Genomic DNA, 23,066 nt, shown 5'->3' on the forward strand with positions numbered 1-23,066 from the left:
GGGTGTTCGTGGTAGTGTTAATGGTCGAGTGGCTTTTTTTTTCTTCTTTTTTTTCATGGGCTGTTCGCATACGATAAGTTAGTGTCATGGCACGTTGTGGTTTGAATAAAAACTTTTTTAGTACCACGAAGAGTGCGTTTTGGACTTATTGTGGTAAAGGTAATAGAGAGACCAGCAGAAAATGGAACAAGGGACAGGCACACAGCCTCCCTGTCACTCCTTTGATCCCTCCCTAACCTCCTGTACACAGACTTACACATATACACACTTGTGCGGGGAGGCACAGAGAGAGAGAGAGAAAGGGAGGGAGGGAGACAGAGAGAGAGTAATGATCTGTCAGTTTGCCAACATGATGAGGGTTCTGTCATTAAAACCATTACGGTAAGACTCTCAGAACCGCTTCTGCATGTTGTCTTTCGAATTGAACACTCGACTTCAATTTGCTCATTTGTTTTGAATCGAATTCACACACACACACACACACACACACACACACGAACACGCGCGCGCGTGCACGTATGTTTGATATCACAAGTTTTTGTACGAATGAAGCAATCTTCGTTTCCACCCACACGTTTTTCTCTGCTTCCACCTCCGCTTTGCGGTTTTCCCCTTTCGTGTTTTTCTCCTTACCCCCCCCCCCCCCCCTTGCCTCCCCCCCGACCGCCCACTCTACCCCATCTGTGCTTGCTCGTGTTTGTTTTTCTGACATCATTCCTTATTCGCGTGCTTTTTTCTTTTCTTTCTTTTTTTTTGATTTTTTTTTAACCGATTCCTTGTACTTAAAAAAAACAACAACAACAACAACATTTTTATTCGTATTGTTCTTTAAAAAGAAAAAAAAATTAAAAAAGCAAATAAACAAATGCCACAATAGAAGAGTCATGTGCATGTGTGTACTTTCCCCCTAAACAAAACACAGCCACATGTTATTTATTTTTTCTTCGCGGACTGATACCCGCTGAATAGAGTTGCGTTGCGCTTCAAGCCACGTGTGCGCAATATTCGAGAGCTGCTTGTAATTGTGTTGCTGTGACTCTTTACATCTTCACTGGAAACGGGAAATGTGAGACTGACAATCGGTAATACTTGTAGAACCCATGTCCCTGAACGCATATTTGTTTAGATTTTTTAGACTACAAGTTCATGATAGTATGCTTGGCAGAAAAGCGATACGATCACATCTGAAAAAAAAGCAGCTCTAAATCCAGTGTTTTTGGTTACTGGAATTTAATACAAGTTTCTTGACTGGAAGTGCGGCCTGTGCCGCAGCAATCAGTTTCAATGGAATAAGCAAGTTGCAAAGAATCAAAAGTCATCTTGGTATACGAATTGTCCTCATACATATACACAAAACCAATTAAGATTCTTTTCTTTTAAAAGAGCCACCCCATCATCCCCCCCCCCCCCCCCCCCCCCCCCCCACACACACCCACACACACACACATACACACACACCCCAGAGTATCATCCAGCAACTTAACTTCAAAACACATTCACTTCATTTCAGGGTACATTGTGTACTTGATTCCCCCCACCCCCTCCTCCACTCAACAACAAATAATGTATGACACTTGTTACACCGCTTAGGGTTGTTGCATCAGTATCAGTATCAGTAGCTCAAGGAGGCGTCACTGCGTTCGGACAAATCCATATACGCTACACCACTTATTTCATATTCCTCGTGTGTGTGTGTGTGTGTGTGTGTGTGTGTGTGTGTGTGTTCCACACTCCTTACACCTCTTCAAGGCGTATACAAAAACATTGCAGCACGGTGGGTTTTTTTGTACACAATGCTGTACGATTGTCACACTGATCTGATGTGTAGTGTTTGCTTGGGAACTTGCGAAAGATTGCACGGGAAAATGTTGACACACAGTATGTGAGAAGAGGATAAGGGGTGGCGGCGGCGGCGGTGGTGGTGGTGGTGGCGTGTGTGTGTGTGTGTGTGTTGAGGGACGGTGAGGGTCAGTAAGAGTCAGAGAGAAGAGAAGGGAGAAGGGCCTGAGAAATGATTGATGACGTATCTTGTTTATGCAGTGCACGGTGTTCTCTCGTGATGATCACATCTGCGTCGTTACTTTTGAATGGTAAATTGTAATTCCAAAGTATGGAGGCAGATAAATGTTATAAGTAAATTAAAACTGTTTTAGTATGAGCACTATCCTGTCTCGCCTTATCTCTTTTAGTCTCGCCTTTTTGGGTCGCATGTTTGATTTCGATTCGTAGCTTTGTAAAAAGCCACTAAATGCATGATACGCACGAGACCTCGGTCTATTGTCTCATCCGAACAATTAGCGTCCAGACCACCACTCAAGGTCCAGTAGAGGGGGTGAAAATACTGATGGGTGTGAGATTTGATCCCGTACACTCGGATTCTCAAATCTCCGAGGCGCACGTGTTACCACTGGACCATTGCTTCACTGATTTTCTTTACTACCAGCATGAATGTTGTTTATTCACATCGTCATTGTCTGTGTGTTTTTTTGTGGGTTTTTGTTGTTGTTGTCATGTGTCTGGTTGGGTTTGTTTTTTTTAAGTGCTATTGTATGCATGGGTTTTGAGTTGTACTGTCTTTATTGTGTGCGTAAATACTTGCGTTGTTTTAATTGGTGTGTATGAGTCGTGTTGTTATGTGTGGGTGTTTATTTGTGGTGTTACCGCGGTTTTTTTTTAGTGTTTAGTTTCTTCTTGTTATTAAGCATATGCTTGTTTCTTTCTATGTTCTGTTGTTATTATGCTTATGCGTGTCTGCACTTATTCTCTTTATTATGGATTGGGGTATTTATTTGTGACGTGATTATGTGTACGGGTGTTTTATTGCATTGGTTGCATTATAATTATGTGTAAGCGTGTTTAAATATACTGTTATATCCATGGTGTTTAATTGTATTGATTTATTATCATAGCTATGGTGTTTAATTGTTTTTCTGTTATATCTATGAGTGTTTAATTGCATTGTTTTTATGCCAATAGATGCTTAATTATATTGTTATTATATCTATCGGGTGTTTGTATTGTATTATTATACCTGTGGGTGCTTAATTGCATAGCTATTATACCTGTGGGTGTTAGGTTGTATTTTTTTCATTTGGGTGTTTAATCGTATTGGTATTATACCAATTGGTGTTTTATTTTATTGCTGTTATACCTCTGTGATTTTTATTGTTTATTTTTTTATATACTAAACTTGTGGGTGTTTAATCGCGTTGTTATTTAACCTGTGGGTGTTTAATTGCGTTGTTGTCAAACCTGTGGGTGTTTAATTCCGTTGTTGTCAAACCTGTGGGTGTTTAATTGTATGGTTATTGTGATGTTGCAGGACTGGGGGACGCATGGGGACAGAGAACTCCGCCCCGAACTCCTATGGAGAAGGAGCTCGGATCCCATCTATTGCAGGTACGCACATTTACACACACACACACACACACACACACACACACACACACACACACAACACACGCACGCACGCACACACGGATACATGCTCCCCCCCCCCCTGTTTCTCCCTCGTCTCCCTCCCTCTCTCTCTCTTTCGTACGTGTTCCGATGTCTGTGTGCCTGCGTGTGCGTGCGTCTTCACCCTTCCCCAATCCCACCCCTGTTCTCCTCGACGCTGCTGTCGTGCGTGTATTTAATCGAACGGACACGAGCATGCACTCGTGTGTATCACGTGCATTGCGCAGCAACCTGATCAGAATACGTACGGATCAGAGCGCTTAATTGCTCGGTTGTTTTGTTGTGTTTTTGGGCGTGCAGACTTAAAGCATCCTCGTTGGTCATAAGTTCCCGCACGCGGCCTGCAGCAGCTCGTGTAGTCGACCGATGAAGGCAGGCTTGATCTTTGAACAAACCGTGGAGTTTGGCTACAAGTCCCGTCCTCCGTTGATCAGCCTCCAATCTTGTGCCAAGCCTGCCCAACATTGAACCCATCCTAGGACATCGTCGTATTGATCTCATGCCTCTGGACTCCTAGGGGGCTGGAGAGGCGGGGAGAGGTGGTGTGGGGGTCGAGGGGGAGGGGTGGACAGTGGAAGAGGGATCTGCAGAGAGGCAAAGGACAGGCCGTGGGAGTGGTGGAGGAGGAGGAGGAGGAGAGGAGGTGGAAGGAGAGGGTCCCTAGCAAACAGCCCGGCCCAATCTCATGAATAGATAATTGCAAAGCGCGGTAATTCTGCAACAGACGAGCGTCCCCTATGCCGAGTCACGTCCCTTTGCCGAATGGAGAAGGGCAGATAAACGAGCATGACGTCTCGTGCGAGAGACTGCTGCTTCTGGCTTTCACGTGCTGACCTCTGACACTTGGGGGTATGACCTACGCCAGCCTCGAGGTGGTTGTGCTGGCAGGGAGGCTTCCTTGTTTTCATCCGGGATGCCAAAGTCTGGTGATTTGAGTACGTAAAGACGCAGATAAACTGACGGATAACTATAATGCGCATTTGTTTAAAGGACATGACAGATTTTTGTTGTTGTTGTTTTTTCCCGAAACAAAAACACAGCGTCATGAAGAACGGCTTTGATTAGAGTTTTAGGGACACTCAGGCCTACGTGAATTTTAGGTGATTATTTATTTTCTTGGGGGACGATGATCACACCACCAAAATCTGCTAAACATGCAAACAAAAACAAAAAAAACAACAACAAAAAATTGAAGAAAGAAAGAAAAAAGAACGAACAAACAAGTACACGCTGTTATTTCTAGTTCACGTGCAAATGAACATACATAGATAGTTTTGAAATAGAAACCCCACCTATCAATGTTTGACACAGAACAGAATCGTCCAACAGTTAGTCACTTTTTACCGTTCTCGGGCTTTTCTTGTGTGTGTGTGTGTGTGTGTGTGTGTTTTTCTCCAAACTGATTTTTAGCATAGGTATTATGGCGCTGGTATTATGACGTAAACATAATGAAGTCAGCAAATAGGTACCTGAAGTATTGTCAGCAGTATTGAATGATAGTTGTTTGAAAGGTTAGATGTCTCATATTAAAAGGATTATCTCCATAACAGGATACTCTGTTTTTACTTTTTAAACTCTGTGTGTGTGTGTGTGTGTGTGTGTGTGTGTGTGTGCTGTTGTTGTTGTTGTTACTGTTGTTTAATTACAGGAGCTATCGGAAGGGAGTTTTTAATGCTGCAAAGTTTAGAGTCTTTGCACACAATGGTCTTATTGTTGAAAACCTTACTTGGTTTGTGGAATAAAGAGAAAAGTGGAAGGGACTTGCATTGTCTAGTTAGAAAAGCATGTATTTGTGCCATATCTTACCCACTCAAAGGGATCTCTCTCTCTCTCTTTGCCTGTCTGTCTGTCTGTTTCTGTCTGTCTGTCATCTCTCTCTCTCTGTGCCTCTGTCTCTCTCTGTCTGTCTGTCTGTCTGTCTCTCTCTCTATTTCTGTCTGTCCGTCTGTCTGCCTCTCTCTCTCTCTCTCTCTCTCTCTGTCCGTCTGTCTGCCTCTCTCTCTCTCTCTCTCTCTCTCTCTCAAATGGGGCTTTGGCCTTGAACTGAATGAATTCCATTCAATTCTCTCTTCTCCTCTTTCTGTCTCGTTTTCACTCTCCCCTTACCTCGGCCCCCTCCCTCCCGCCCCCCATCTCTTTTTGAATCCGTCTCTCTGTGCGTCTGTCTGCTTCTCTCGAATATAACTATCGATTGAAAATACCGATCTTTTATTAAGACTGGCAAAATGCAGCCAGTACACCCATCAGTGGAAAGTGGAAATATCAATTCAGAAATGCAGCATAACATCGAAGCTCTCAGGATGGATCACAAATGGTATGCAAAATTATGTGTGGTAAAATCAGTTGTCCTGTTTGGTATTTACGAAATATTCATATTGAAACCTAACTCTTAGGTGTCTTCAAACTGCGAAAAGGCGTCAATTTTCGATTGCCCGGAAAACATTGAAACAGTCGTGGCAACAAATTTGAATTTTAGTGTGTTTATTTTACAGTAAATGACAACAATAACATTAAAGTCATATCTTTTACGTTTTCTGTGTTATTTGAAGCCTTGATAAGCTCGTTAAAAACTATTCCGTATTTTATTTCTGAGTATCTGTTACGTCTTAAAAAACAAAAAACAAAAACAAAACCTGTTAAATGTATGCCTCGTGTGTAAAATGTCAATCAACTATATACATAACACATTGTTGATTATCTTCTGCAAGAGGGTCTTCTGAGAGTGGGTCTTCTAAAGAATACTTTTCCATAGGTCCTGCAAACACTTATGCAAAAAGAATTAAAAGCACAAGAAGAAAAATACATAAAAAGAATAAAAAGAATTAAAAGCACAAGAAATTGATACGTCATGGCAAAAAAAAATAAAAAAAAAAAGAAAAGAAATAAATATGTGTGTGTCAAATTTACAATCAAGTCTGATGTCAAGAGAACCTTCAACATAAGCCTGATGTTTAACTGGTGTTACTCTGTTTTCTACTTCACGTCAAGGTATGATAAGCAATATGAATGAATGCATAAAATTTCGACGATACCAATCGAAATGCCCTTTTTGCAGCAAATGAATGAAATCGATAAAGAGTCAGAATCACAAGCCAGCCTCACTCACACATCTACGTATCAGTGGAGAGACAGTGAAGGAGCGGGGCTGGGGGCGGGGGAGAGTGGGGGAAACGGAGAAGGGCGAATGGGAGACAAGACAATAAAAAAAGAAAAGAAAAGAGAGAGAAAAAAAAGCAGGATGGGGAGGGGAGAAGAAGCAGCGGGTAGGGGGGTAGTTGTGGAGGGTAGAGGATGGGGGACAGGGGGAAGGGAGGGAACTGCTGACTGACACTAATTCGTGGGTAATCCTGCCCATTGACACTCACTCGCTCGAGATGCTTGTCCTCCTGGCCGGGCGACGAGAGGCTGGTGAAGAACGTTATCTCTACCTACACATTCTGCAAGCCCTCGACAAGCCCCGCGGCCACTGACGGCGGGGATTTGCCTCCCCTTGCTGTCGGCCAAGGGCGCGTAATTGTCCGGAAGTCACATTACGACTCCTGCCCGCGCATACCTAACGAGGCTTCCGGTTAACAGTCGCGAGAGTTCGTGATCAATCTGCCTAAAAGTGGGGGATTGGAAAGGAAAAGGCAGCGGTGGTTGTTTTTATTCTTTTTATGTATTTTTCTTCTTTTTTTTATGTGTGTGTGTGATAAGGAAGAGGAAGAACGCTTGTGCGCACGCGTGTGCGTGCGTGTGTGTGTGTGTGTGTGTGTGTGTGTGTGTGTGTGTGTGTGTGTGTTCTTCGATGTTATGACTATAAACAAGCTAAGATGATTACTAGGATGAACCGGATATGCTTGATAGGCATCAGTCAACAGAATGAATGTAGGAAGTGTACGGCACGCTCATGACAATCTCAGTGCAATGTTCACAATGTATGACAGATAATAGAAACAATTCGTGTTACGGTAAATAGACACACTATCAGAAATAGCGACCCAAACGGTTAGCGACCATTTCCGAACATCATTATTGCTCATATGTACCATCTCTCCCCCCCCCCCCCCCCCCCCCGAAACCTCTTCCCATACCATGTAAAACAGAAGAAAATGAAATAAAGAGACAGCAAGCAAATAAATAGGCGGGAAGACGTCGAGATGGGAATGCACCTGCAGGTTACCATTCTTAATTTAATCCATTATCCCTTTGATTGTATTAATTTATTAATTAATCAATCAATCAATCAATTAATTTAATATTTTATTTATTTATTTATTTATTCCGCACAGCGGAGTCATGGACGATAATTCACGATAACGATGATGGTTATAAAAATATCAAGAAGAAAAAGGATGATGATAATAATAATAAGAAGAAGAAGAATGATAATAATATATCAATAATAATAATAATAATAATAATAATAATACTGATGATAATAATAATAATAATGATATTATCATAGTAATAATAATAATGATAATGATATTATCATAATAATAAATTATTATTATTATTAATGTCGCAACGAATCTAACCTACTGACGCATCACTCTAAGTGTACACGTTTTATCACCTACTTTCAGAAGTTCCCGCACGCATGAACAAAGTAAACGCGCAATATATTTTGTAGAGTTAATTAAAAGAAGCAGCAGAAGCTGTGTTCTTTCAAACAGACCAATTGGTTATGCATACTTAACGAAGAAGTCAAACATCACACAAACGACAGAATTGAACCGAGGACATTAATAACATACAACACAATACAGTGCATCTCTATTCATCCAACTAGAAATCAATCATAGCAAGGGTAGGGACCGCGAGAAGGATCACGAGAGGGGGTGGGGGTGGAGCTTTGAAAGATTAACAACTGCATGAAATCCGCCAGCTTGTTATCGATGCACTTGGAAAATTGGCGAACTCCGTCAACGCCCCCGGGATCAATCGTTGGTCAGGCCTCTCTTAATCCGGTGATTCACCGGCCAGTTGTTGCCGCCCTCGTCTTTTAGACAACTCTCAAGCCCAGATGACGGTGTAGGGTTGGAAAACTGACCCCACCTGATTTGTAACGCGCCTCAAACTAGTACTACTGCCACTGCTGCTGCTGCTGCTACTACTATTACTACTGCTGCTGCTGCTGCTGCTACAACTAAGAAAAAGAAGAAGGTGAAGAAGAAGAAGAAGAAGAGAACAACAACAACAACAACAACAAGAATAAGAATAAGAAGAATAATTATATTAAAAGGAGAAACAAAAAGGTATCCGCAAGAATTTGCCCTCCACCCTCCAACAGCTGCCTGTCGTTATTCCATGTATTAAGATTAACGCCATAAATGTGTTGAATCTATTCGCCTGTATCAATTTTATTGAGACATGGGGCGAGAGTATGTTAAGTTCAAAAGTATTCGTTCTTTATCCTCTCTTTTTCCTATCCTGTGTTGATCCTTCATGTCTCATCTTCACTCCGAGATGGGTTTTTTTAATATTGCAATTATTTATTTATTTATTTATTATTTGCTTATTTATGAACGCTTATCTATTATTCATTCATTTATTCAGCTTTTTTTTCTCAAGGTCTGACTAAGCGCGTTGGGTTACGCTGCTGGTCAGGCATCTGCTTGGCAGATGTGGTGTAGCGTATATGGATTTGTCCGAACGCAGTGACACCTCCTTGAGCTACTGAAACTGAAACTGAAACTTTCCCTATGAAACAGCGAAAATGTCACCGGTATTTCCAAAACATTCTCCCTTCCTTTTGCTTATCTTTCTGAAAAGATTTGTGCCTATTCACCGGTAAGGTTTGGGTGGACTACAGTCACTGTAGTATCCAGTGTGTACCCCTTGAAAAGGATGGGGATAATTTTCGTTATCGTGATTATTTCTTGACGATGAAAAATAAAATGTAGGGCGTTTTCTTTTATGGCTTATCCCGGAATTTCCATGGATTGAGGATTCAGACAACAACGAACTTTTTTCGTGTGGGTGGGTGGTCTGGGGATAGAGAGTGTCCGACGCAAAATAGTAGGGTTAGCTTTGATTCCTACAGACCCCCAAAGTATCGCAAAGGCTTTTCAAGATTTGTCTACGTCTGTTTCTCTCAGATCCAGACAAGAGGGAGGGTAGAAAGTTTCCATTTTATTCTATTATCTATTTTACTTTTCGTGTTGGTAGACGGGTGGAGGGTAAACAGTCACCATGGCAATAAAGGAAGGGAACAGGAAGAAGTCCAAGGAGTTCTTCACACACGCGGGACTGACGCGACCAGTCGCTCTCCGCCTGACAGGGTCTTCCTGTTGAAAGCGTTGGGGCAGCGCGTCGCCCCTTGAACCGTTTTGAAAGTCGTTAATAATTAGTCCCGTGGAGCAAATTCCCCTTTCTGTGTTTTTTCTTCTTCTTCTTCTTCTTCTTCTTCTTCTTCTTCTGTGAGGGGTTTGCTTCAGAGAGCCACGGTGACCATTAAACCTTGTCTTGGAGGAGTGGGCGTGTCGCTGGGTATGTGCCGCGGAATTTGATGAACGAATTAATTTCTATTTCATCGCCCCCATCACCTCCCCCCCCCCCCCCCCCCACCTTTTTTTCGGGAGGGGCAGGGGGGCGGGAGAGGGTGGAGGGGGCAGCGGGGGAAGGGGAGTGATAGGCGGGTCGTTTTCCCGGGATTTTCCTTTATATTTCCTTTGCGTGTATTTTTGGTTTTATTTCATTTTGCTATCACAGAGTTTTTATTGCTCTCTCATCTTTCTCTGCTTCTGTCTCCGTTTAAATTTGTTTCTCTGTCTCTGTCTGTAATCATCACTATCATCATCTTCGTTTCTCTGTCTCTCTCTGTTTGTCTTTCTTTCTTTTTTCTCTCTCTCATTCTGTCAATCTGTTATTGTTGTTCAACGCACTGCATTTGCAGATTTGTAACGCTAGTCTCGAATGGTTAGGTAGTATTGATCTCTTCAGAAGAAAAGAAATATTTGTGGTTATTGTCATTCTCTGTCTGTCTGTCTGTCTGTCTGTCTGTCTGTCTCTCTCTCTCTCTCTCTCTCTCTATATATATATATATATATATATATATATATATATATATATATATATATATATATATATATATATATATCTTTCTGTCTGCCTTCTTTTTTTTCTCTCTCTCATTCTGTCAATCTGATCTTGTTGTTATTTAACACACAGCATTTGTAGATTCACGTAACGCAAGTCTCAAATCATTTTCCGGTTAGATGATATTGATCTCTTCTGAAGAAAAGAAACATTTGTGGTCTCTCTCTCTCTCTCTCTCTCTCTCTCTCTCTCTCTCTCCCTCCCTCTCTCCTATTCTCTCTATATGTCACTCTCCTTCCTACCCCGTCCCACACGCTCTCCACCCCCAGCCTATCCCTGCCCACGCCCCCCTCTTTCACTGTGATTGGTCTGAGACTAGGCACGCACGCAGAAGTAAATATGGGTCGGTAGTTCTCCCGCTCCATTCATGTACTATTGTGGCCACAGTTTACCTCTGCGCCCAAATTGCGCAGACATTTCTGATTCCCCGTTCGAAAGGGGAGGGGTGGGGGGAGGGGGAGAGGGAGTGCAGGGGTGGGGGGGGGGGAGGACAGTCAGAAAATAAGAATAGAAAAAGAAACACAGTGAGGACTGGGGAAGTGGAGGGTGGGGGTGGGGTGGGTCTGAAGGGAGGAGGTGTGTGTGTGTGGTGGGGGCTGGAGTGGGTGAGCGGGGGGTTGGGGGGGGGGGGGGTCCTGGGAATTGAGAGACGGACTCTTGCAGCAGCCTTTCCCACCTCTCCCTCCCCCTATACCCACACCCACACCCTATCCCTGCTCCAACCCTACCCCCTCACCCCGGACCCCAACCCCCCTTTTCCGTTCTCTGGAAACAAAAGTTGAAAATGTAAATCCCCGAGGAGAGCTCTGGTTGACAAGAGGTTGGGTGATTTTCATAGACAAACACGGGCAGCAGCGCCGCGGTCTTTGAATGCGTTGGATGTGGACTAGAAGGGAGCGGGGTCCAGTCCCTTCTCGTGCTGGGTGCCGTGGAGGGCACAGTCCACGCGCACGAAGCCTGGGGGAGAGGGATGGGGGAGGGGGGGATTCTCTGGAATCAATGGCCAGATTTCGGTGTTCTGTCGTCACAAGAGAGAGAGAGGAAGGGAGGTTAGAGAGAGAGAGAGACGGAGACAGAGAGAGTGGGGTCGAGAGAGAGAGAGAGAGAGAGGTCTGTGTCTGTGCGCATAACTTTTTTTTTTTTTCAAGCTATGCTGTCTTTGACTGAATCCAGCAGGATTGCAAGCGAGTATGACGTACAGTAATATTACCACTGGTTACCCCATCTTTGTTTTTCATTACCATGGTGAAATCAGGAAAAAACAACACAAAGACATGGATAGGGAGAAATCCAAAATTGGATGCGAAAGATGAATTTTTAAGTAATTTGCTTTTTTGTTTGTAAATAGAAGTATGAGCATGTTTTCTCATTTATCAATCCATGTGTGTGTGTGTGTGTGTGTGTGATCGGGGAGACTGGAAACCCCCTCCCACAATTTTCGTCTTTTTGTTTGTTTGTTTGTTTCAAACCGTCCAATCCCCATACACCTTTCTTTCTATCACCATTGAAAGTTCTCCGATTGATCTGTTGCAGACGCTGGATGGTTTCATTTTTGTGGTGGCGCCTGACGGCAAAATCATGTACATCTCCGAAACAGCCTCCGTCCATCTCGGTCTCTCACAGGTACGTTCATGTGTGCGTGGGGATGGGTGTGTACTGTGATGTGGTGTGGTGTGGTGTGGTATCTGTGTTGTGGTGCCGTACTCAATGCGTTGTGGTGTTGTTGGTGTGGTGTGTGGTGTGGTGTTGTGTGGTGCTGTGCAGTAGTGGTGTGGTGTGGTGTCTGTATTGTGGTGTCGTAACTCACTGCGTTGTGTTGTGTTGGGGAACGTTGTGTACTTTTGCATTGCACCGTGTTACGTTGTGCTGTTTTTGGTTGTGTTGCGTTTTGCTCTGTGGGGTTGTGTTGTGTTGTGCTATGTGTGGTTGTGTTGTGTTGTGCTGTGTGTGGTTGTGTTGTGTTGTGCTGTGTGGGGTTGTGTTGTGTTGTGCTGTGTGGGGTTGCGTCACGTTTGCTGGGTTGTGCTGCGTTGCGTTGGATTGCGTTGCGTTGTGCCGCGGTGTTTCGTGTGCACTGTAGGTATCATGCTGCATTCTCTGCATTGCACGGTATGTTTTGAACTTGTTGGTGTTGTGTAATGTTTTGTCTTCTGGTGTTGCGTACGAATGAAACAATTCTGCACTGTGGCATTGCTGTGCAATACACTGTATTGCGTTTTTGTTGTGCCTGTACTATAGTGTACTGTGCTGTACTGTATTATATCGCATTGCATTGCATCGTATTCTGTTGTGCCATGTTCTGCTGTATCATATTGTAGTGTTTGCTGTGTTTTGGTGCGTTGTTGTGGTAGACTGGGTTTTATTGCAGTGTGCTTTATTGTATATTAATTATGTTATGTTCTATAGTACTCTGTTACACTGTTTTACGTTGTATTGTATTCGATTCTTAATGGTGTGATGCGTTGTAGAGTAATGATGCAATGTGTTATCGTCGTATTGTACCGTGTATATAATGCCCTTTGGACAGAATTTATCACGCTCTTCTGCACAGCATTACGTGCATTGTGTTCCGAAACACTGAACAGTTACGCTTTACAATGTATTGCATAATTATATTCCTCCAGTCTGTTACATTGCATCACTTCCTTTGCGATGTATCGGGTGGTGCGTGATGGGATTGGTTTACTCTTTTTTTTTCATATCAGTTTAATGATGATGATGATAACGACGATAATAATGATAATAATAAGAATAATAATAGCAACAACAACAACAATAATGATAATAAAATGCAGGCTTATATAGTGCACTACCCCATCCCAGATGGTGCTGACCGCGCTTTGCAATACATTGTACTTATTGAACAGGTGGAGCTGACGGGAGGAAGTATCTACGAGTACATCCACCCGGCTGACCACGACGAGATGACCGCTTTGCTCAATGTCCACCACCCATATCACGCCCACATACTGCAGGGTATGTGTCCCCTCCAGTTTTGACTCACTTGTGTAAACAACAGTGTGTGTGTGTGTGTGTGTGTGTGTGTGTGTGTGTGTGTGTGTGTGTGTGTGTGTGTGTTGTAAGCATGACTACACGACCACATTTTCATTTCTTTTGAGAGACCAAAAATAAATAAATTGACAACTTCATTCCCCATTGCCACTCTGCTCATATCAGGATGGTTTACTCCCCTGTCTGTGTATACGTATCTTGACTCTGGAATCTAAGCAAGCGTAAACTAAACATGCAAAATACTAGAAGTCGTTGCATGTCCTTATCTGTCTCGTGTATCTGACCATCGCTGTCTGTCTGTCTGTCTCTCTTTCTCTCTTCTTTCTAATGTACTGTTTCCTCAGTAAAGAAATTGTCTCCGGGTGGGAGAAGAAAACAGCTGAGCATCGATTTTCTTTCCTGTGTGCATTCGTGCGTTCATTTGTGAAGGGGTTACAGGGATGGAAAGGGACCGGGGTTGTGTGTGTGATCGTAGTTTATAGATAGGTAGATAGATAGATAGACAGATAGACCGACAGACAGACAGACAAATAGATAGATAGACAGACAGACAGACAGACAGATAGATAGATAGATATATATAGACAGACAGGCAGACAGACAGACAGTTAGATAGATAGACTGGTTGGATGGTTGGTTGGTTGAATGGTTGGATGGTTGATTTTCATTCATTATTATTTTGTATTATATATATATATATATATATATATATATATATATGTGTGTGTGTGTGTGTGTGTGTGTGTGTGTGCGTATATATATATATATATATATATATATATATATATATATACTTTTTTCTTTTTCTTTTTTTTCTTTTTTTCTTTTTTTTGCTGATTAATTTTTTGTTTGTGTTTGCGTTTGCTTAAAAGCCAACGATATGAAAGACAAGCAAGTTGCAAACCCATTGTTTTCTCGCTGTTGCTTTGCTGTCTGTGAGTTCATGTATCATGCAGGATTTTTTTTTTCCTTATAATTAATAAAGACTTGTTTGAACCAACTGAGAGTATTTCCTGTCACATTTCAGACATAGAAATCGAGAGGTCGTTCTTCCTGCGGATGAAGTGTGTCCTGGCCAAACGAAACGCCGGTCTGACAGCGGGGGGCTACAAGGTCAGTATATGGTGACTTGTTAGCTTCATGTGTATGTTTTTTTTTTTTTTTTTTTTTTTTTTTTTTTTTTTTTTTTTTTTGGGGGGGTATGGACGCGGGGGGTATCACACACACACACACACACACACACACACACACACACACACACACACAGATATACATATATGCAAACATATATCACACACACACACACACACACACACACACATGTGTATGCATATATGTATATCTGTGTGTGTGTGTGTGTGTGTGTGTGTGTGTGTGTTTAGTCTTGTTCGTGTGATCGTTCCAGTGAGAGAAAATGTAAAATTTAATGCTCTCGTTCCTTTCCCTGTTTGACTATTTTCTTTCTTTTGTCGCCTTCTCCTCCTTCTTCTTCTTCTTCTTGTCCTCTTCCTCGTCTTTCTTCCTCCTCTTACTCTCCTTCTTCTTCTTTTTCTCTGTCACGTATTCTACTGTGAAATAAAGATAGCCAAGTGACCCACTTCCTTTTGTTTCTCCGATGTAATCTTTTCCTAACCTGTTGGTTAGTGTCAAAAAGTAACCAAGAAGTGAAAAACGCTAAAACTTTTTGTTGTTGTTGTTGGTGGTGGTGGTTTTGTTTTGTTAAAGAGAATAAAGACAAATTGAAACTTTTATAGTAGCTGTCAAAAATCAGCTTCGGAGATGGAGAATGCTAAATACTTAACATTTCTTTCAATATGTCTTTGTGTTTGTTTGTTGTTGTTTGTTTGTTGTTTTGTTTTTTGGTGGTTCTCTCTCTCTCTCTCTCTCTCTTTGTTTTTTGTTGTTGTTTTTTTGTTTTGTTTGTTGTTGTTGTTTTTGTTTTGACCGCCTTTTCAGTGCGTGTCAAAACCTACATGCCTGTCTTTTATTCTGTTCTACCTTTTTTTCTCTTTCTTTTCTTTTCTAATCTTTGGTGGGTATCAAAATTTTAAAAATAAAGTATAGAGTAAAGGAATGGTAAATGATTTTCCCCACCCGTTCGTTCTGTTGAGATGCAGTCGTCAGTTTCAGTTTCAAGGAGGTGCGAAAGAGTGTGAACAGATCCATATATGCAACACCACATCAGTTTAGAATATCAAATGCGAGAAATAGAAGCACCCAACACATGCTTCCGTTTAGAAACAAACGAACAAAAACAATTAAGAAGTAAACAAATGAAAGTAATTTTATGAATAAATAGAAGTAATGAAAATAGATAAGTAAACGTTTACTTATTTTCCCACCTCATTTGTTCCTTTATACGACCCGTCATTTTTAACTGATATAAGATGCTATTTCTACTTTCCGCGCTACAAGGTTTGTGAAAGAACACAGCGCAGGTTTAAAGAACAAAAAAGAAGAAGAAACTAAAACAAAAATAACCACCTCCTGCCCCACCACTCCACCCTCCCAAAGAAAAATCACGAACAAAGTCAACAAAGAAACAAAACAAAAAAATTTACAACAACGACATCGTCAACAACATTAACAAAAAAACAACGAATAAAAGAAAACTCACAAAAAACGCAAAGATCCACAAAAATCATCAAAACAGATGAACAAACAAATTGAAGGAACGAGGAAAGAACGCAGAAATCTTAGTCTTCGTTGACGAGAAACGAATAAAGGATTCATGATCAATTTGTGTCACATGTTTTACTTTTCGGAGCACCAATTTACATGTATCATTGATTGAATAATGACTGATCGGTTGATGTAGTTATTTATTGATTTATTTATTAACGGTTTTTATTACCTTTCGTTAAATTAAGGACAAGCTTTTTTTCGGGTTTTTTAAGGAGCTCATTGCGTTAGTTATGTTATAATTCAATTTATGTTTTTGCAACGATAAACATACTTTTCTTTCTTTTTTTTTTTCGTTTATTTTCATTTATTCATTTATTTATTTACCATTTTGTATTTAAGTATGTTCATTAAAAGAACACATTTAAATTATCATTAAAGAAACCAAGTGACTGGGAATATAATTTTGGTTTCTTTTTTCTGTTTTTTTGTTGTTTGTTTTTCTTTTTGTTTGTTTGTTTGTTTTGACTTGACTGATGTTTAGAAGCAGGTCAAGTTGTATCAGATAAGGGACTTAACTACGGTCACTTCTTCTGCCACCACAAAAACCCACTGTCCCACCTGGAAAAATCTAAACCTAAAGGCTGATTGGATGTAGCAATGTGACAGTGACCACACGTTACAAATACGTCTTCCGATCATTAAAGCAAGATCCCTCCTATGTGCATATCGCACAAACCCCCTTAATCATCAAAGAAACAGACGGAAAAATTATGAGAACGAAGATCAGATAATCTTTTTAAAATATTATTGAAATGATGAGATGTGCGAGAGAGACGGAATGCATACGACGGTTGCTTCGAGTGCGATTTATCGCCAACGTATACGCGTATTTATACTGATCGAACATCAAATTTCAGTATTTACTTGATATGACCTGGTTTTATCATTTCCCGCCTTTTGTTGGCTTGTCACCTAAACATGGTTTGAAAGAAAATGGAATAGCTGTGACTGCAAAGAGAACCAACAGTTTAGCAACAATAATATGCTTCTTCACATTTTAACGAGAAGTAATTCGTGAAATGCCTGTTTATTATAGTTTCACAAAAATAGATACAGTCCTTCTTCTTCTCATTATTACAATTAATATTATCATTATTATTTTTATTACCATCATCATCATTATTATTATTATTTTTGATATGTTGATAATGATGATGATGAAGGCTGTATAAGATTTATGCACATTCTTTAATGTAAGTTATTTTACACTTCACTTTCCCGGTGAGGTTATATAATGATAATGTAATGTTATTTCCCACTTTTTTCTTCCTTACCTTTAAGCTGTTTGCCCATGTTTTCTTTATTGTCAAAAAGAATATTTACAGAATAGTGGTAAAAAGTCCGAACTATCACGGAACCTCTGTGGGTTGAGCCTGGGACCATAAGCTGAGGTGGCTGCACAGTTGATGGTTTTCACAGATGTCAGTAAATACTCCCTTGATTGTAATTAGCTGTCTCAAAATAATGCCCTCACATTTGTAACACTTTGTGACGATGATTTTCATGAAGATCCCAGTTTAGCGTTTTTGTGTTTTTGATAACTCCTCGACAGAGTCCATTTTCCGTTATATATATGTTGTGTGTGTGTGTGTGTGTGTGTGTGTGTGTGTGTGTGTGTGTGTGCCTGGGGAAAAAGTGTGTGTGTGCTGTGTGTGTGTGTGTGTGTGTGTGTGTGTGTGTGTAAGTGCAGATTAACATCAAGCGCGACGTTCGTTTTACAAAATAAGATTTAAAATACCCAGCTTTTCCTTATTTAATCATTACTTAAATTTTAACTTGGTTCTTCGTCGTCCTTTAAGCTTTTGTATCCATTACCTGTTTGCGTTAGTTCTAAATAACCGTCTATGCATTGAATGAGACACTTTGTAGGCCTGTGCAGAGGCTGACACTCAGTTCGCCACATCTAACGCACCCCTTTAGTTTCTTAAAATAAAAAAAAGAAGAAAGAACATTTTCCCCCGCATTGCTGTAAACCGAGCGTCTCACAGCAACTTCCAGCCAAATGTTCGACATCAGAACGGATTCAGGTTATACAAGGTTATTATGCAACCGAATCGGCACAACAAGAGGGCCCATCTCATTAAGGCCCAAAGACAAGGGGGCCCCTTAATTGTGCGTGAAGGTTGGTGCGTGTTCGGCGGAGCCTTTGCCTGGAGGTGTAATTGGGTGCACGTGCGCCAAGGGAGCTAAAGCGTGCGGTGTGGTTTATGAGGTGGGGTTGATAACAAGGCAAGGCACAGAGGGTGTTCTAATCGCCGGCGTTGTCGCCGAGTAGATATACGTGGTTATACATGTCCACCCTAGCCCGCACCCTCGATCCTTTCAACCATTCTTTATTATTAAAAACAACAACAACAAGAGTTTTTGCTCCTGTTTTTTTCCATATGAATATTAGAACCAGCTTTTGTGTGTTGTTTACTTACGTTTGAAGTGACGAACTTCGTACTTTATGCTTCAGGTCATGTGTTCGGTACAAGTAAGATATTTATATTGAAATGAACAGTAGAGAAAAGGGGGGAGGTCTAAAATGTCCGGTTTTTATATTGGTGAAATTCGAATCGCGTTGACGTACTAGAATGGCTTGAATTCACTTAGAGTGACTAAAATGGCATGAATTCACCTAGAGTGACTAAAATGGCATGAATTCACCTAGAGTGACTACTTTTTGAAGTCTTGCTTGATAAATGATACGTCGTCGGGAAATGAATATAGAAAGGTGTGATGGGAAATAAAATTACACCACCACCACCTTGTGTTCATGGTTCGATATCCAAATATTTAGTTTCAGAAGTTCAACCAGCGCACGTTTTGTGTTTTCATCTGTATAAACATTAACGATTCCGTGTTTGGCGCTGCTGCTGAAGGGAACGTGCGAATCTGACCCGGATTCAAGTCAGTGGCCATACACTGATCGAAATCACCTGTGGAACAGACTACATCTTGTTAGAAAACTCCCAGCGAAATTTCGTGACAACAGCTGGCCTTAGTTTGGTTTCAGATGATAGGGGGTGGGTGGTGGTGGAAAAGCGCTGTTCCGAGTTCCATCAGACCTGCGTGTCATAATTCGATCTCCCGATGTGCGGTATTGAACACACCTTCTTTTCACCCACTGTTCAGTGTTGTGTGAGATAGGATTGACAGTTCCTGTGTTCTCAAACAATGGTTATCCATTCGCCGATACCACCTGAAATGGATGTGAATATAAAGGGGGAGAATACTGTATGTAGTCGACACAGAGCTGTCCCTGCCCTTGCCCTGCCTGCTGGCGTTCCATGCATCTCCTGTTACCGCATGTTTGCTTTTAGGATTTGGGGCTTTGAAGCCACATGCGTGTCCACCGGTGATGGCACAATGCATCGTCATCTCTCGTTTCCAGAGAAACCACCGTGAAATGAAATGATAGGATGATTGCCTTGGTGTTCCCATTCATTCACACACCTTGTTCTGTCTTGGTGTTCCCATTCATTCACACACCTTGTTCTGTCTTGGTGTTCCCATTCATTCACCCACCTTGTTCTGTCTTGGTGTTCCCATTCATTCACCCACCTTGTTCTGTCTTGGTGTTCCCATTCATTCACCCACCTTGTTCTGTCTTGGTGTTCCCATTCATTCACCCACCTTGTTCTGTCTTGGTGTTCCCATTCATTCACCCACCTTGTTCTGTCTTGGTATTCTCATTCATTCACCCACCTTGTTCTCTTGAGCATGAACGGTATACTGGAGGAAAAGAAAACACCCGCAATTTGAATCATCGCTACATTTTCGTGAAAAACTTTTATAATATAATTATGGGGAAAATAAAACATAGAAACATAAAAATAGCACACAACAGATAATGTATCAAATAATATCATATGCCACATTATCACGAATAATTCATTTCTTGTCCTCGACAAATAAAATTAGTGGCAGCAAACGATGTTAAACTTGACGGGCCAAGAAGCAGTCCGTCAGGCTTTGCTTTTTCCTCGTCGAGAACAATAGCAGTTGCATTCAAGATCATGTTCAATGCCGATTGGAAATTAGGATCTATATGACAGCATTACGACTGACCGGCTGTTTAGCATCATGGAATGTGAAATGCTCACCGACGATTTCCACTATCATCGCGAGGAAGTCCGTAGCCAGCACATTAAGACAGCCTACAGTCTTCGGTGGGAGGGGGAAAGAAAAAAAAAAAAAAAAAAAACGAAGAAGAAAATCTCACACACCCTTCACCGTATCACATGGCGCGGTGTCCAACGCACCAAGGGAGCTTAACGAGCATGATAAGACGCGGTGAGCTCCCTTTGATGTCGCGCACGTGCTGAACAAAGTCACGCCTCGATCGAGACTTCTCAGTTTCAAACAGCGGTTCGCTTTCGAGTTGATGACGGGGTGATTGTTCATCCGAAACCGTTAAGTGACCGTTAATTGGAAGAGGGTGTGTGTGAAAGGAGGGGAGATGGAGAGACTGGGAAAATCCATGTGTGCTGAGAACGGGAAATCCCAAGAAATCCGGTAAAAAAAAAGAATATAAAACAAAATCTTGAACTAACATGTTTGATACGCCCAGAGAATAAATGGGAGGAATCTTGTTAGACGATTTATTATGGAGGAAAATGTATTTGAGAGACCAAAACTGTGATTTACAGATTGGGCTTTTACGCGTATGACCGTTTGTACCCCGCCATCTAGGCAGCCATACTCCGTTTTGGGGGGTGTGCATGCTGGATATGTCCTTGTTTCCATAACCCACCGAACGCTGACATGGATTACGGGATCTTTAACGTGTGTATTTGATCTTCTGCTTGCGTATACGTACACACAAAGGGGGTTCAGGCACAAGCACGTCATTACATATGTTGACCTGGGGCATCGGAAAAATCTCCGCCCTTTACCCATCAGGCGCCGTTACCAAGATTCGAACCCGGGACCTCAGATTGAAAGTCTAACACTTTGACCATTCGGCATTTGCGCCCGTCGACCTTTACATAAATGCACGAAACCTAAAATTGAGAAAAAATGTAACAAACCAACCGCAAAATTCAATGAATCTTTGTATGTGACAGGACGAATCCGAAGTTCCATTTCTAGTTCTGGTTTAAGTACTCAGCCTCGATCTGCACATGAAAGTCATTGAATGCATTAATGACACTGGCACTATGACAGCACTGAAAGAATTCAATCTTTTTCCTTTTCAAAATCATTTTAAAATCTTAGGAATTTGAATTGTTCTTTGATGATGGCTTATATGATATCATTCCTATTCTATCTCTCTCTCTCGCTTTCTCTCTCTGTCTGTCTCTCTGTCTCGGTCTCTCTCTGTCTCTGCGTCTCTCTCTCTCTCTCATCTCTCTATCTCTCCGCGTCTCTCTCTCTCTCTCTCATCTCTCTCTGTCTCGGTCTGTCTCTGTCTCTGTCTTGGTCTCTCTCTCTCTGTCTGTCTTTCTCCCCTTATCTTTCTCATTTATTTGTTTATTTATTCATCTCTTTATTCATTATTCATTTCTATCCACAGGTGATCCACTGTTCTGGGTACCTGAAGATCAAGCAGTACACCATGGACATCGCCCCTTACGACGGCTGCTACCAGAACGTGGGGCTGGTGGCCGTGGGTCACTCCTTACCCCCCTCCGCCGTCACCGAGATCAAGATGTTCTCCGACATGTTCATGTTCAGAGCTTCCCTCGACCTCAAGCTCATCTTCCTGGACGCCAGGTCAGAGAGACACAGACAGACATACAGAGAGAGAGAGAGAGAGAGAGAGAGAGAGAGAGAGAGAGAGACACAAAGGGACACAGACAGACAGAGAAACATGGAGAGACACAGAGAGAGACATAGAGGGAGAGAGACACAGAGAGAGAAAGACAGACAGACCGACAGACAGAGTGACAAGGATACAGAGAGACACACAGAGAGACACAGAGAGAGAGATTTTATTCATGTTCAGGCCAGTGCCCCATATGAATATCATGTTGTATTGAAAAACGAAAATCACATTATCATAAATGTGGACAAACACCAAATACATATTCAAACAAAAATAGTGGTAAATTATACAATGGTAGAGTGAAGCAGGCAGGCAGAAAGGCAGACAGACAGACAAGCAGGCAGAAAGGCAGGCAGGCAGGAAGACAGACAGACAGACAGACAGAAAGAGTAGGACAATATCTTGGAACTGTACTGATGATTCTGCGGAACGTGTGTAGAGGGGAGAAAGGGTGGTATGCCGGATGAAGGAGAGAAAGAGAGAGAGAGAGAGAGTCACTAATTAATTAAAAGAGTGTGTAATTAATTAAGACTGGAAGGCTAGACATGGACTGAAAATAACGGATGACTATGACTATTCACGACTCGCAAGCAAGAACTTAGATGGAGAACATGGTGATAGGGAAGTGGATTTTGATTGGCTGAGGCGACAAAGAGCACGTAAGAGCACGCACTCGAGCACACACACACACACTCTCTCTCTCTCTCTCTCTCTCTCTCTCTCTCTCACACACACACACACACACACACACACACACACACACACACACACACACACACACACACACACAGAGCACGCGCTCGAGCACACACACACACACACACAGAGGTTTTGAAACACATTGACTTCATTTCCTTTTTATATCACTTCATACCGTTTTGTTTGTCGGCCAGGACACAGAAACATATAACTGATTTTTTTTTTTTTTTTTTTTTTTTTTACAAATTAAAAAAAAAAATCTTCAGAAAAAGGTAGATTACAGTTTTCCCGTGTTCCTTCGCTTGAGCTTCCTCCCATCTCCCACCCCTCTTCCCACCACTTGATTTTGTTGTGCTTATTTCTCAGTTGTTGATTT

The 23,066-nt window shown here is 41.8% G+C and overlaps 1 protein-coding gene across 1 annotated transcript in view; it reads left to right on the plus strand.

Annotated features, from left to right (window-relative positions):
- The window catches only part of LOC143297925 (uncharacterized), a 114,832-nt gene that overhangs the window by 75,271 nt on the left and 16,495 nt on the right, over positions 1-23,066 (plus strand). The window contains exons 4-8 of the mRNA XM_076610510.1: positions 3,323-3,399; positions 12,076-12,165; positions 13,410-13,518; positions 14,582-14,667; positions 21,740-21,939. Coding sequence (XP_076466625.1) covers positions 3,323-3,399; positions 12,076-12,165; positions 13,410-13,518; positions 14,582-14,667; positions 21,740-21,939 — 562 coding nt within the window. The remainder of the gene's footprint in view (positions 1-3,322; positions 3,400-12,075; positions 12,166-13,409; positions 13,519-14,581; positions 14,668-21,739; positions 21,940-23,066) is intronic.

Source organism: Babylonia areolata, chromosome 23, assembly GCF_041734735.1.
Source record: "Babylonia areolata isolate BAREFJ2019XMU chromosome 23, ASM4173473v1, whole genome shotgun sequence".
Classification (NCBI taxonomy): Eukaryota; Metazoa; Mollusca; class Gastropoda; order Neogastropoda; family Buccinidae; genus Babylonia; species Babylonia areolata.